Genomic DNA, 16,644 nt, shown 5'->3' with positions numbered 1-16,644 from the left:
TATGTACTTGGTACCAACACTGCCACATATACATGCATCACTGGACCGGTGTGGTTGGCTTAAAAATGCCCATCCACGCAGCAACGTCTACGGCCAATTTGGCATTCCTAAATTGATTGCAAATTTGGTGTTCTGCCCATATGGGCAGCAGTGACAAAGGGAGTAGCATTGCTGCCTCATTAGGGTCATGGATTAAGTGGTGCTTGTATGTTCCCACATATTTGTGAGCATTACTGATAGGTGAATTAGTGTGACTAAAATGGACTTTAGTGTGTGTTAAGGAATTTTGGCTGTAAGCTCCATTGGGGCAGTGACTCTGTACGGCACTATAGAAAGGGATGATAATACATATAGGTTGTGGTTCGCAACCAGTAAATATGTGTGTAGACAATGACTATGATTTGATAGTGGGCTGACTGCATTAACTGGACCACAGAGGATCTGGTTGGAGCAGTACACGTGGAGCTGGGTTGTCAATGATGACAGAAGGCTTCAGAGAGATAGCCGGGAGCTGTTAAGACATTGAGTGCACAATAATTGTAGAACACTGTGTAGCAAATGCGGAATGTGGTCATCCCCTCCCACCAGCAAAAGTGGGTCAATGTAAACTAGATCTTTTAGTACTAATACAAAAAGGTGAAAAAGGAAAAGGAAAATAAAAATATATACAACTTTTATTTACATATCATTCCTTCAATTAAACATAGTTGGTGTAATTATACTTTGAAGAGCTGGATGATTACAATCCTAGGTAAATTAGTGGGCTGACACCAACTGTGCAAAACTATTTTTTCCTATAAAATGGGTTTAGAAAAATTGAAAAAGAAACGCAAATCTTAAAACGTTACTTTGATGAACAAACTCCCCCCGCCAGCATACCAGCTCTGACCACCCGCAAGAAGCTCTGGGGCGGAGGGGACACAGACCTGCCGCATATTAGGCAAGCACTATACTGCAGCCAGTCTACTGAGCATGTGGAAAGTGGTGAACGTATGCATTTGTAATTATACTAAACAATTAAATTCCCCTCTCACCCCCATGACATTTAAAAACATGAACATTTTAAAATTCATTAGTTTGAATGCGGTGCAGTTACATCTACTGCCAGATGATGCTTAGCTGAATAACAATGTTGTGGGTACTCGGTGCAGCCTTACTTTTGTAGATGTTGACATTTTTCCTAATAAGTTCATCTTCCTCCAGATCCTCAAGGAAATCTTGGTATTGTCTGGAAAATATAATTGATCTCATTTTAAGTAAAACTGATAACCTCCATGATGTAAACTTTTCTTCACTGCAGTTCACCGATCTATAAATTCCATACTTTCTATCTACTTTAAAGTCATTACAAGAGAGGTGCATTCTTACCTGCTGAAGGGGTAGGACAAAATGTTACAAACATTTGGCATCCCATTAAGTAGCCAGCACACATCATATATTTAAACCAAACTTGTCACTTGCTCCTCTCGTATTGTTTTCCTTTACTACATACACATGTAGAAGTAGTCAGCCCTGCAATGAACACTAGACCAAACACCCAACCTGACTTCCCAGACAAGCTGTCACATGCACTATGCTCGCTCCTAGGCAAACTTCCACTACATGTCACTGATCTACTGTAGTGCAGAACGGAGCAAGTCTCCGGAGAGAGCATAATGCACTTCTTCCAGGTGAACGGAACCACGTTATTTGCAATCTGCATAAAGTAATAAATAAATAATGCTAGAAGCCATGGCGACTGGCTTAAATTGACTAGAAGAAAGGGAAGATTTAGTAAGTGGAGCAAAATTCCTCCCCGAGCCCCTACTAGTAACAGGTTGACCAAAAATACATAAAGTGAGGAATAACCAACAAATGCCAGAATTCTTCTCATAGTGGCATAACACATGGAAAACTATAAGACCATGAAAGAGTTATGGTTACATTAACATGATCAATTTCATTAAACTAGACAGATTTGGCTAGATAATATGCTAACCCTACAAACTATAATTATTACAGAGGGCAGAAAAACACAAAAGTTATGAAACACAGAGCTCTAGTAAAAACACACAAGTTTGAAACAAGAAATGTACAAAAATAATATATACACACCAACATTAAGAACAGCACTGGAACTAGGGCCATCAGTACACATAAATGGAGTGTCAAAGATACCACAATGGAAAGTGCACAGAGATAATAACTAGGTAAGTAACAACCACCAGACAAGCCATGACTGGAACTCAATATGAGCTTAGAAATCTAAAGAAACAGAAGAACCTGCATGCACACACTAGTATATCTGATAACATATGGCCATCTACATGGGTTTATGAGACCAGAAGGTACCTAGTATGCAATGTACGCTATGAAATAGTACGCGCCAGAACATCAATGGATTACCTAAAATAAAAAGCTATATGCACATTACGGGAAGAACCCGATATGTACTTCCAAGGCAATACAAAACGGATTTCCAGTTGGATACTGGTACGGATATTATGAATACTGAAGAGGCAACACAAGCAAGTGGACCCTCATACTCCTAGCATTTAAGCCAGTGGCAGGTGGGCTGTACAGATAACAGAACAGGAAAAAGGAAAAAACAAACAAAAAAAAACAAGGAGATACAAAGTAATGATGGTAACTATATAAATCTTAAATAACTGTCATGGGACACGCAAACATGTAAGATAACATTGTTTTATCAATATTTAACTAAATGAAAACCAGAAAATGCCATGCATATACAGTATAACAAATACAAATGTACATACAGTAAAACAAAGACACTTCATCATCAATTTATTTATATAGCGCCACTAATTCCGCAGCGCTGCACAGAGAACTCACTCACATCAGTCCCTGCCCCATAAAGCTTACAATCTAAAGCCCTCAACATACATACACACAGACCGGGAGAGACTAAGAGCAATTTAATAGGAGCCAATTAACCTACTAGTATGTTTTTGGAGTGTGGGAGGAAACCAGAGCACCCGGAGGAAATCCATGCAAACACGAGGAAAACATACAAACTCCACACATGAAATGCAAATAAATAGAGCATTTAATGATTATGTTTTGGATAGCAATTCACACAAGGTATGTATTCCAAAGAGCATAGGGAGCAAAAGAAACTAAATGCAAGTGGACCGGTGACAGGAGAGGCCTAACTATTTGCAATGCCTTTGCTCCCATCCACTCAGATTAGTCTAATGATACCCCATTCATACTGCACCAAAATCCCGGGTTTTTGCCCGGGCGAGCTCAAACGACCCGGGTCTTGGTGCAGTATGAATGGTACAAGTCAAAAATCCCGGGTCTAAAAACCCGGGTCTTTAACCCGGGATTTATCGAGGGGTAATTCCCGGGTCGGACCCGGGTTGCCTGCACTATGAATGGTGCAACCCGGGTTTTTCAACCCGTGTTGCACAGAAAACAAGCTGATTGGCTGTCTGCCTGTCTCTGGAGGATGATGTCATCGGTGGGAGCCCGTGAAGTAATGTGGTAAACAATCACCACCCACTTTTGCATCATCTTTATGCGTCAAAAAACCAGTCACCTTTCAATGACATCACCATTTTTCAGCCAATGAAAAACTGCTCTGGTGATGACTTCCACAAATTGCCAGGGCACAGACTTGTGCAGTATGAATGGGGTCAACCCGGGAAATTCCCGGGTCCGAGGTGCAGTATGAATGGTGTTTCTGAGCTGGGACGCTCCGAGCCCCGGCAAAAACCCGGCTTGAAAAACCCGGGATATTGCCGGGGCGGCAGTATGAAAGCGGTATAAGATTGACTCAACCCACTTCAAGATTCAAGACAATCATGCCTGAAGCAACTTGTAAACAATATAGTCTTCAATATGATGTCCGATAAAAACCTAGATCACTGCTAGCAGGCAAAGGACTCTCTCACAGGTATCCTTCCCCACAAATTGTCAGTTCATATTCGTTTAATTTAGCTTAGGCTGTGAGGAACATACTAAATGACTAGGTAGATCATCATGACAAATGGTAATGTGGCCGTGATAACAATAAGCATATTTTTTTCCAATCTGCAAAACTACACAAAAAATATAAATAATGGCTACACAGACATATGGGTTGATGTAAAGAGTACTACATTTAACATGCACAAGCAGCTTTTGAAGCCATTTCTTTTTATTTGTTCCGTTATCTAAACATTGATAGTACACAAGATACTAAATGCATTGAAGAGCTCTTGAAACGAACCTCCATATTATAAAAGGTCACTGGAGTATGCAGAATCCCCTTCAACACTGATTTGTTAATGTCAAGTATTGTAAAAAGAGTTATAGCGACTGCCACTAAGACTGCGCATAATTTACAGTCTAAGGCACAACTACTAATGCTCAGTAAGTGGAATGTAAAATTAGAATTACAACTGTTTATAGAAATAAATACATACATACCAGCCACAACATTAAAACCACCTGCCTAATATTGTGTAGGACCCCCCCTTTGTGCCACCAAAACAGCTCTAACCCGTCGAGGCATGGACTCCATAAGGCCTCAGAAAGTGTCCTGTGGTATCTGGCACCAAGACATTAGCAGCAGATCCTTCAAGTCCTGTAAGTTGCAAGGTGAGGCCTCCATGGCTCGAACTTGCTTTTCCAGCACATCCTACAGATGCTCAATCAGAATGAGATCTGGGGGATTTAGAGGCCAAGTCAATACCTTGATCTCTTTGTCATGTTCCTCAAACAATTGAAGAATTTTTGCAGTGTGAAGGGCGCTTTATCCTATTGAAAGTAACATCCACATTAATGCAAGAACCCAAAGTTTCCCAGCAGAACATTGCCCAGAGCATCACACTGCCTCTGCCAGCTTGCATTCTTCCCATGGTGCCATCTCTTCCCCAGGTAAACCGACACATGTGCACCAAGCCGCCCACATAATTTAATAGAAAACATGATTTATTACACCAGGCCACCTTCTTTCACTGTTCCATGGTCCAGTTATGGCACTAACATGCATTGTAGACTGTTTAGGCAGTGGACAGGGGGGGTCAGCATGGGCACTCTGACCATTCTGCGGCTACGCAGCAAGCTGCGATGCACTGTGCGTTGACACCTTTCTAGTAGCTCTTCTTTGGGGCCAGCCTTCACTCCCCGCATGCATCAATGAGCCTTCGGTGCCCATGAACCTGTTTGCCAGTTCACTGGTTGTCCTTCCTTAGACCTCTTGGTAAGTACTAACTACTGCATACCGACAACAACCCACAATGCCTGCTGTTTTGGAGATGCTCTGACTTGTCAAAGTTGCTCAGATCCTTACAGTTGCCCATTTTTCCTGATTCTAACACATCAACTTCAAGAACAGACTGTTCACTTGCTGCCTAATATATCCCACCTTTTGACAGGTGCCATTTTAACAAGATAATCAATGTTATCCACACCACTTGACAGTGGTTTTAATGTTGTGGGTAATCGGTGTATAGAATATATATCTATATCCACAGATCCAACCAAATCTCACTGTTAAACCAATTGACATAGCACAAAATGAATACAGTGTGGTACATTAATGAAGCCTCTGAGCATAGCACCATAATATGGAAAGACTTAAATATAAGAGATGTCTGGAGAAAGACTGATTGGACATCATCTTAAAAAAAAAATTAAGAGAAAGAGGCAAAAATATAGGTTGTTGGCTTTTTTTTTTTTTTTTGTTTTTAAATTTAAAAACAGGACAGGCGAGAGATCCGGAGATTATAATGAGCAATGAAGGGGACAATGGGCTACAGAAAATTAGTCCAATTTATTTACCCGAAGGAAGTTTTGCTTATTATGTAAATACCAAGTACTATCACAGTGTTCTCTCTCAAGATACATACAACAAAACATATTAAACCTCCAAAAATCATCTTCAATTGATGATCACTATATTGTACAGACCTTTCATCATCTGTGTCCATGCCTTCCCTGTCCCTTTCCAACTCTTTCAGCTTCCAGTTCCTCCGCCGCTGCCGCTTGGTACGGTCATAACTCTTCTTGATTAGAACCTGTACAACAGATCAGAACAAGCAGCCATTTAAAGGGAAAGAAACAAGCTCTGAACACATTGCCACAGATATGTGTTCTGTGGATAGAGATCTAGGGCATATCGCATTGAAAATAGTTCAAATGGACTCCATTTTTACGCAATATAACCAAAAGTTTGAGTTCTTGTTACCATATATGCCTAAAACGGAATAAAAATTCTCAACCAATTACATATGGTCCAGAACCTTATAACACAACCAGGCCAAATTTGGACAAGCTGTGGCTATCTTCAGTAACCTGCACACAAAGCAAATAGGGTTGGATTAGCCATTGGGAACCTCTAGTACATGAAAGTCAAGGGGACTAGCTTTTGCTGCGCTGCCTGCTCACAGCCTGATCTGCTCTTGGAAGCTCCTGGTTACACACATTAGTGAGATTGAAAGGAAACACTGTCCATTAGGTTCAACCTTTCAGGAAGTTTAGGTCTGTTGACCCAGAGCAAGACAAAAACAAACAAACAAAAAAAAAACAGAAGCATCTGCCAATTTAACCTCACAGCCAAAATGTTCTAACGCAATAGTCAGTGTATACTCCTTGTCAACTGTACAGATAATGGGCGCAAAAAGATCAGAGATATTTTTGTACTGTCCTTCAATAGAATTGTAGATTTTAGTTAGGTCACCAATCAAGTGTCTTCTTTCCAAAGTGAATATCCCCAGTTTGTCTTTCATTAGAATTTACCCTCTCCATAACTTTTATTCATAAGGTCTCTAAACCATGAACACCTAAAACTGTACCCCATATTTAGGATGAAATGTAGTAAGTGATTTATATAATGGTAAATTTACCTGTTTTTTACATGCTAGGATTTAATTGTTTTGTGGAGCAGCTGCCCAACACTGGGGGCAGATTTACTAAACCCTCTATAAAAGGTACAGTGGAGATAAGCTAGATTCTAGCTATCATTTATCTAGCACATTCTAGAAAGCGATAGTTAAAATTCTAGAATGTACTAAATAAAAGATAGCTGATCTCCACTTTTCCTTTTTAGAACTTTCAGTAAATCTACAGTTGAGGGAGCTCCACCTTTCCCATGTCAGAGCTCCTTAGACAGCATCACTTTAATGCCATGGTAGCACAATTACTACCACAGCCTAAACACATTACCATACATTTTTCTACATTCAGCCACATCTGCCTTTTCTCTGACAGTTCCTGCATTTCCTAAGATTGCGTCATCTTTTGTAAACACTGATTAAAATAACATTACATGCAAGTCAGCTTTTCTCCATCTCCTCTAATCACTTCCAAAACTTGTTCTTTTAGTGACAAATGCTGTTCAACTTTTTTTTTCTTTTTCTATTGATAAAATTTTAAAAACTTTTTGGCGTAATATTTGTTTTCTTTAGAAACTACATCTTATTTTTGGCTTTGCCCTTTTTTGCCTTTATATATTTTGCTGCATTCTTTATAGTTGGGTATTCCCAATTTAACCTTTACATATCCTATACTTTTAAGAACTTCTATGTTCACTTTTTCTGTATAACCTGTATAACTACAGTCTTATTTAGCCACAATTGTCTCTATTTCTAGCCCTTTTGTTGCATAAACAATGTTTATGTTTTTTTTACAAAGTGGTCCATATGGGCTCCGCTCTTCTGTTGAGACAATTTTGAACAGCTCAGACTTTTATCAAACTGACTGGGATGCTGCTTTTCTAAGATTCATGATTTTGAGGGACATCCTTAAAAGTTTTAGTAACCCACAAAAATAAGTTCTAAAATTAGAACTACTTTAGGAACCACACTAAACTCTTATTTTACCTATATTTTTAATTTGTTTTTCTGCATTTTTCATGCACAGACGATAAAACCAGTGGTTCTGGCAAAATGTTATTATCACAAGTTCATACTTGGGTAATTAACTCGCACATAATTAGGACTGGACTTGAATTTGCTGTCCTTGGTATTTCCATTAGTATAATTTGTTATGCTTGGTTACTTAAACTCCCCTCAATAGTCTGTCAGTGTCTTTGTTCCCATGTATTATCACCTTCCTTACAGATAAGATCTTGCATACAATCTTTTGAGAAGTTGCTTTAACCCAGACAGACAAAGCCCTCTAATATTTTATGGCCTTTCTAACCATGCTATAGGACTTTGTATTCACTGTTCAGACAGGACTCTCATCCTACCATGTTGTAGTTCTCATTACAGTATTATGCCTCTACTGATCAGTTCATGTTTTCAGGATTTCTTTAATCATGCACAGGTGGGTTAATCTATTTGGCTAGGTCAGTAGTTATCTCACCTGCTTCTACAGACAACAATCCTGAAAACATTACCTGTTGGTAGCTCTTGAGGACTGGGTTTGGACAATTCTGGACTACGGTATTGCAGGTAGCTGGTTTAGATCCAGAATAGAAGTTTCTAATAGAAACTCGCTCACATCCTAAACAGTATTCATCCTCAAACTGTTTCCAGAAATGTATATATAGAAGATGTACGCAGGGTGTCATCAAAAAACATGGAAGATATACTGTTCATTAGTGTGTTTGGATTAACAAAAATTATATTTTAGCTCAGCTAAATACATGTACATGAACATCCAATAGCACACTGTGCAGATAATTTGAAAATAGATAAAGAGCTTTGTAAAGCAATTGTCATTACACCTGCAGATATTTTAAAGCTACTGAAACATTTTTCTCCATCCCTTTACTCAGCATACTGTTGCTAACAGAATTTAAACACCAAATTAACAATACCTGTGTGTCACATCAAAATAGCTTTAAACTGCAGGGGGTTAATTGAGGGAGGTATTCACCCCAATCGTACTGGCTACATGTGTCAGGTAGGCAAGATAGCCAGGAGCTATATGAAAGAGCATAAACCCACCATCATAGACGCTATGCAGAATATCCGCTAGCACATTCTTCTGTAGCACATTTTAAATGATTCTGTATACTCTGGAAACATTTTATTATGCAAATAGCATATACATAGCATGCCAAAATTGTATTAAGCCAATTATGGCTAGTTCATCGCAAATTCAGAAATTTCCAATCATTTACTAGTCTGACAGCAGCATGCATTTTAGTAGAAATATCAGAAGTGATATGATTATTCAGAAAACAACATCCACAATCCTGCCAGAATTAGAATCATTATACTGCCACAAATGAAGTCACATATCTCATTTCACATCCCTAGAGCGCCACCTAGGGGGGGATCATTAGCCTTACCACATCAGGAATGTGATGAGGGTTCATCTTGTTAATAAATTCATCATTCAAATTGCAATTCGCCAAATCAAACCTGAAAATTAATATAAAGAAAGGGTTAAAAAAACATTACACATGGACATTACAAATGAGGAGCAGTAGCAACACTACAAATCCCAATAACTGTGTCAAACCCTTTTTTCTAAGCTTGGTGAGATGAAAAAAGTATGTGAACAAAGAAGATCATTAGGGAAAAGCAGTGCAGGGATGCCTGGGAGGTGTGTGTGTAATTTAGCAGCACACCCACACACACTCTCCAATGGGAGCACAGTCTCCGAGCACTCCAAACAACAAACTGCTCAGGAATAGAAGTGACAGAAAGCACCACAGGGCATGCAGAAATGTGCAAAAATAAAATAGAGGATATACCCTATGGAGCTTACTGTAGGTAAACAGTAATTTAACAAAGCAGATCACTGATCATTTTCATACGTACACACATCTGATTGATTTATGGAAACACAAACTTGGCAAGTAATTAAAATATTCCCATTATATTTGCTATTACCTACACTAATGTTATAATGAATAATAGAACTCAGACCCCCTCCTACTAATAAAAGCCCCACTTCCTCCTCCGAGACACTGCCCTTCACGTGCCTCCACTCACTATGTTCACTGGGCCCAACAGCCTGGAGAAATCTGAATGTGAACGGGGCCAAATCAGTGTTGAATTCAGCTGCGTGGACAGAGCTGTAGCAGCTTGCATCACTCACTCATTCACAATTTACAGTTAAACCTGAATCAGTAGAGGCAAAAACTTGCTCAACTCAAATATGTTTAATAAGGCCCTTTTCTATCTTTACTCGGCTTCATTTCATTTCAAAACAGGTTGATAGTAACTATTTCTACAGTATCCCACCAAAATGTTTATGTACTTTGTCTAACTGCATATAGTCAGTATTTATAGTCTCTGGATTACCTTTAAAATGATCACATTTATTAGAATATTTAAACATATTATTATGTTTTACATTGAACTCAACCCACTAAGTGAAACTCCATGAAAAATACTTTTTATATGTGACTGTGGTTTATATTGCTTTACACCAGTTCTGAAGACTCAGCTTGTGCTGACTGGGAGAATGATGATCTATTTATAGTACTGTGTTATGCAATTTATAAGCCAAAGTTGATAATGTTAGGAGAACAGAAACAGCGCCCGCAAACTGCTACAATAGTCTGAGTAAGCTATGCATAAGTACCAAACAATGGACAATGCCAGTTTTGTAGCTAGGAAAATGGTCTCAGAATTAAACCATGACCTGCTATGAGCAGGTACAGCACTGACTGAGAGGCACATTTATTTTCTTAATTTCTCAAGTATACACACTTTAGCTTTGAAAGTTTACCCTGACAGTATGCAGTCTACATGGGGGTAGAACACCTGAATGTTGGGCCATATTCATTTGGTGGAACACCACCACATTTTTGCAGGAGTACAGAAAAACCTTAACACAATGCTAAATTGTCCACTAATGGTTAAGGGCAAAGAATATTACAGCAGACTTCATGTATAAGAATTGGCTAGTTGATAAAAAATTAAAAACACACTAAGGGAAGTATAAGGGCAGCACGGTGGCTTAGTGGTTAGCACTTCTGCCTCACAGCGCTGGGGTCATGAGTTCAATTCCCGACCATGGCCTTATCTGTGTGGAGTTTGTATGTTCTCCCCGTGTTTGCGTGGGTTTCCCCCGGGTTCTCCGGTTTCCTCCCACACTCCAAAAAAAAAACAAAAAAAAAAAAACATACTGGTAGGTTAATTGGCTGCTATCAAAATTCACCTTAGTCTCCCTCTCTGTATGTGTGTGTATGTTAGGGAATTTAGACTGTAAGCTTCAATGGGGCAGGGACTGATGTGAATGAGTTCTCTGTATACAGCGCTGCGGAATCAGTGGCGCTATATAAATAAATGGTAATGATGAAGATGTATTCAAGTAGTGAAGGCACTCCGCTAAAAACATTCCGTGATGTCGAGGCACCGCCGTACCTGAAAATGTGCGCAGCCACCGCTATTTTAATATCCCTCTAAACATCTAATATCGTCAGCTTGGGATGTGAAGTGTTTTGATTTTTATATATTTAACTTTTGACATTTTTTTTTTCAACAAGACAAATCTTATATCTTAAATATGCTCTTAATAGTGTTTATGCAAAACAATTAGTGGAGCAATTCACAATTGCAAGGTTTTCCTATATTTCAATTTACAGGAGTTGTTAGTTTCCAATTTACCACATGCTCTTATCAAAATATAGGGGATTGAGTGTCCAAGAAATGTCACGCAGAACTGGAAAAGCAGACGTGTTGGCTGGAAAGGAGACAGACCACCTTGTGTGTCCTTTACAGGTAACAAGGTAATCAGTGTGTGACATATGCATTAGCAGACGACAAGTATAATTTACAGACAGAGAAGGCCAACTATAACTTTTCACACCTAACCTTTAATTCATGGTTTTTCATTGTAATTTATTAATGTGTATTTTATGTGAAAACATTAGTAAATGTATATTTTAGTTAAGGCATAAAATCAAGCCATTCCTATGTATTAAACTATTACATAGATATCCAGGCATGGTAACTTGGAATTGTGACAATACTGAAACTATTACACCTTACTAAATATCAATATGTAGAGTAAACTAAACTGAGAGGAAACACAAAAATAGTCTGTAATATGGTGAATCTATTATATAAATAACAGTAAGAAAGAAGTAACCAAGCCCACCATTTGTAATAACTGTCCACCCTGTCTTTACACATAACGTACCCTTGCACCAGATCTCCAGGATTCAGCAGGTGACCCAGGTGAGTGCGGCAGTGGTACTGCTGGTTTGTATTCATCTCGGATGTTTTCTGAACCCACACCTCGGCAAGGGTGTGCTGAGAAAGAATCGAAGCGCAGATAAGTCACTATGCAGAGATCATCTGGAGCTCCTCTCTAGCAAGCCCCACAAATTCAATATTGCAATGCACCAATAGAAATATGCCAATATCTTTACACTATGGTGTGTATTTACAAGCAATACAATGTTCTGCAAACAACAAAGCTGCAGCAAGCAGCCTTGGTAAACACAATGAATAGATTTGTATTGCTGCAGCACTAATGTATTTGATATACAGATTTCAGGCTTATAGCAGAATGTGCATTGGAAATTAGATCATTTTATAGGGATGAAGCGGTAAGCTCAGCAAAGTTTGATATGGAATGTAAAATAACTGGCATGACTCGAACTGCATTGTGGAGTCTGAATATATAATACAATATTTACCCATATACAAACTGATGCACTTGAACATGTCAGTAACATAATACATAAATATACTAGTAGGTTAATTGGCTGCTATCAAATTGACCCTAGTCTCTCCCTCTGTATGTGTTTGTGTATGTTAGGGAATTTAGACTGTAAGCGCCAATGGGACTGATGTGTGTAAGTTCTCTGTACAGCGCTAGAGAATTAGTGGCACTATATATATGTAGCTGCTGCTACAAATGATGATGATGATATCTGACCCAGCAATGTTCTAAGTGTCTGAAGCCCATGAACCACATACTTAGACACCAATCCACACCTCGGGCACAATAGAATTTCTTGTCATGCTGCAAGTTAAAGGTCTAAGTAAAATCCAGTTACGTCCCTTCTTCTACGCCCTTTCTTTTCCCCATAGTAAGTCCCCATGTTTTCATTTCTACTCCATCCTAGGGGGTCTCAAAGTATCAAACATATTTATTGAATTTACTTTATGTCTATAACTGTGAAACTGTTAGCACCTAATCTTTAGGCAGATAAACAAAAATTGTTAGTGATAACAGATTGGTCGAAAGTTTCTGTAGTGTGTACCCAGCCTTAGGTGATAAAGAACACAAATAGTAACCCTAAACAGCAGAGAGTGGTCAAGTGCAAAGGAAGCCAATTAGACTGTGAAAGAGAAGTAACAAATTAGACAAGGGGTAAAGAAAACTTTTGGGGTAGGGTCGGGGGGTGGGGCGGGAAATGACAGCTGCCAACCCTCCAGCCCAATAGTGATCAGCACGGGGCTGTAGTTTATATGGCCATTTTGCTGTGGTGCACTATAGGTCCCAGCAAGTCCAGGCTGCCATTAACAGTTTGGACATCCTGGTTGCTTGTAGTACTATGGTACTATGGGTATGATGGTGCAAGCCTTTGCTATAGTTATAAACAGACCTTGCAGCTGTCATTTTCATCCTGCAGTCAGGAGCTAGTATACAGGGTCTGTTAAGGTTTTTGTTATATTGCCAAGCATGTTGCAGTGGATTATTTTGGTTTACCGAGCTTGACGAACAGAATTTTTAAAAAATGTTGTCTAAGCAGGGACCCCATCTCCCTAGGGTATCCAGCCCTGTGCTGACCAGGGGCTGGTTGTCATTATGGCAAGGTCCCCCTGCTATAGTGCAAAACAGCCCCGGCTGCAAAGCCTAGTGCTGGTTCTAGGGGAAAAAAAATTGGTGCAGGAGGGCAGGACCCCAGAGGGGGGGCCTCATGTCCCACCCCTGATTTTGCTAGTACCAGCCTAGTCTGGCTGCAGTAGGATTAATCTGCTTGGGGAGTGAGGGCATGCTGTCTTTAAGTGTATTTACTGTATTGTGCCGGTTTCTGCTGGTATTGCCCTTAGAATGTCAACACTATGCCTGAACAGAAGCCATCACCAGTTTGCACATCCTATGAAATGGCAGGCATTTCTCTTCCAGTATCCCGAAAAGGAAACCTGGACAGCTGGCTCAGAACGTGGTCAAGCTTTCGCAAGCTTCCCCCCCCCTCAACAAGCTACACAGAGGAAACACACTGAAAGTAGCAGAGAAAGATAGCCTCCCTCTGCTCCTCCAGAGGGGAGTCGGAGCTACCATACAGCAACTCGGCCAGTCCTATATACTCTACTTACAGGTATATGCTTCATCTTACTCCCAAGGGTGAAGGGGAGTGAGGCAGTCAGGGGAGATGGAGTAGAGGAAAATGGAACCTACCCTTTTTCCCTATAAAAAAAAAAAAAAAGAAAAAAAGAAACACCCCGACGTCTTAGGATGAGACTTAAGACTCTTTAGTTAGTCCGTATCTCCCAGATGGCCAATGGAGAAATATTTATAATCCAACCCCTTATTTTGATGTTCAAATCACTGTTAAAACCTTTTCTGCTCTATTGTTGAAAAATAAGCATTAAAGTGGTTTCTTACTGCTCCTGAACTGGAGCATTCAGCAAAGATGTATCTATTCAAACTGAAGACTGCCCCTACCCTCTTTGTTTCCCTATTCACTACAATGAAATGGACAGCCAGTCACAGCAATTAGTTGTTGTTTTTCTTTATTTATTTATTTAGCTGCAACAATGTTGCAGGCCTCTTAACACCGGTTAACTCAGCGGTTCCCAAACTGGATGCTGCTGTGTTCTCCCAGGGATGCAGCTGGTAAGCAAGGAGGTGGGGCACTAAACGCACCCCTCTGCCTGTAATTTACCCTTCGTCTTCAAACTTTAAATCTGTGGTGTGGTTTCTTATTGGTCAGGAAGAGGCTATGCATTACCCCTGAAGAAATGTGTTAATCTAAACACTGTTTTGTATTACAAACTACAAAATTAATTCATCTGTAATGTGAACATGTCTGCAGTCAGTAGAAGATGATGTTTCTGAAATACCAGATGTGCTATTATTGTTATCTGCAATAGATTGATGTGAGCAATTACCAGATTAGCTTAGAGTAGGTTTATTGTAATATCACAGTTTTATGAAATTACCTAGTGACAGGCTTCAGCTCTTACTTGGTAGTAAGGAGTTAGGGAAGAGAAACACAAACCATACCTTGTTTGATCTCATGCCAGCTCCTGCCCCTAGTTTCCGGTCTCTCACAACGTCTACGTCTATCACAATAAACTCCTCTAGCTGTTTAGGATGAAACAAGCTGTGAAAAGGATGCCGCCAATATGTGTTCCCATCAACTTCGGCAACTGTGAGGGCAGAGAAAAGACGACTTTACAATCTTTATGAATAACAGACCATACCTGCAATCACTTTTAAATTAGGTTGTGAAGTCTATCAAAACGAACTGTAAAGTGGCCCCAGACGTCATTCTGACATCTGAGAAAGGTGCATTTCAAAAGGTTTGCCAGCCGGTAGAGAGAAGGTGGTTTCAGTTTTGTCTCTCTATAAATAAAATGCTGATTGCATCATAAGATAATATAATCTATCAAAGAAAGGTATAACAAGAGGCTCAGCGTGTACTCCAAAAACCATATAGATCACATGTTTTAAATAAACTCATCCACTGAAAACAGTTAAACAAATGAAAGGCAATATGTAGGATAAATGCATGGGCCCGTAGAGAAGCAAACTGAGGCCTCAAATATCGAAAGGCAACGTGAAGCTACTCTGCCTGCAATCCAGTCCATTACAATACATAACTGGGTAATCATAATGTAATGGAGAACTTTTCCTCAGCTTTCTGATTTTTATTACAACACTGTGAAAATGTACTATTTACCTACATACACTGGAGGCAGACGTTATGGTCTGAACCAATATCCACAAGAATGAGACCTACACACATTCACTTGTCCCAGGGACGGGTCTAGTGAATGGTACACTCAAGTATATTGGTTCATAATATGTCTGTCTACACGGATTGGAAATGATTGGGGGGAGTGGAATAAACACCCAATTAGCCTGTTTGTGATATGACAAGCACAGAGAGGAGTTTGGCATGGAATTGTTACAGCCAGCCATACAGGTTGCCGAAGCATCCAGCAAACCAGGACTGGAAGATAAAAGATGCCTTCATGTTAAATTCTTAATTATTTTTTAAGGAAAATTTAAACTATTAACATCTGTGCTGTGTTAATCAAATAAAGTCTAGAATTTAACTTCCATTACTTAGGACAGTAAGATCAATATTGAGTTCCTGGTAAATCGATTGCCTGTATTCTATAAAATATGATGTTTAGGAATAATATGAGTAGACCAGGTTTACAAAATGAGACAATCAAACATCAAAATGAGGGTACCTGTGTTTAATGAAATAAAGACTGGGAAGATCTGAACCCAGCCCCATTCCTAGACTTAACGCTTCCTGGAGTACACTGTATTATTAATCACCAAACAATAACTAAGAGGGCATATAATTAGAAAGAGGGGTCTCCATAATTTCCTGGAGTTGGGATGGGAATTACAAAACCCTCCCCCATACTGGGCTATGTAATGTTTTCTGTAGTGTGGAGTATAATCTTCTGGTGATCACCAAACAATAACAAGATTCCACATCATATGAAAGAAGGGATTCCCATCTTTAAAACAAGGATCCCCTGAATTTAGTGAAGTCAGAATGGGGGGGGGGAGGGGTGAGATCCTCCAAATCACTTAATTTCTGTG

General features: G+C 39.5%; 1 protein-coding gene across 1 annotated transcript in view; it reads right to left on the bottom strand.

Moving 5' to 3' along the window:
* NMD3 (NMD3 ribosome export adaptor) overlaps window positions 1–16,644 on the bottom strand; it is a 43,750-nt gene that overhangs the window by 564 nt on the left and 26,542 nt on the right. The window contains exons 11-15 of the mRNA XM_075202074.1: window positions 15,082–15,227; window positions 12,040–12,152; window positions 9,233–9,305; window positions 5,902–6,008; window positions 1,158–1,228 (exon numbers count right to left, since the gene is read on the bottom strand). Coding sequence (XP_075058175.1) covers window positions 1,158–1,228; window positions 5,902–6,008; window positions 9,233–9,305; window positions 12,040–12,152; window positions 15,082–15,227 — 510 coding nt within the window. The remainder of the gene's footprint in view (window positions 1–1,157; window positions 1,229–5,901; window positions 6,009–9,232; window positions 9,306–12,039; window positions 12,153–15,081; window positions 15,228–16,644) is intronic.

Source organism: Mixophyes fleayi, chromosome 3 (assembly GCF_038048845.1).
Source record: "Mixophyes fleayi isolate aMixFle1 chromosome 3, aMixFle1.hap1, whole genome shotgun sequence".
Classification (NCBI taxonomy): Eukaryota; Metazoa; Chordata; class Amphibia; order Anura; family Limnodynastidae; genus Mixophyes; species Mixophyes fleayi.
The sequence above is the reverse complement of the archived record's forward strand: the minus strand, read 5'-3'. Positions and strand labels throughout refer to the sequence as shown.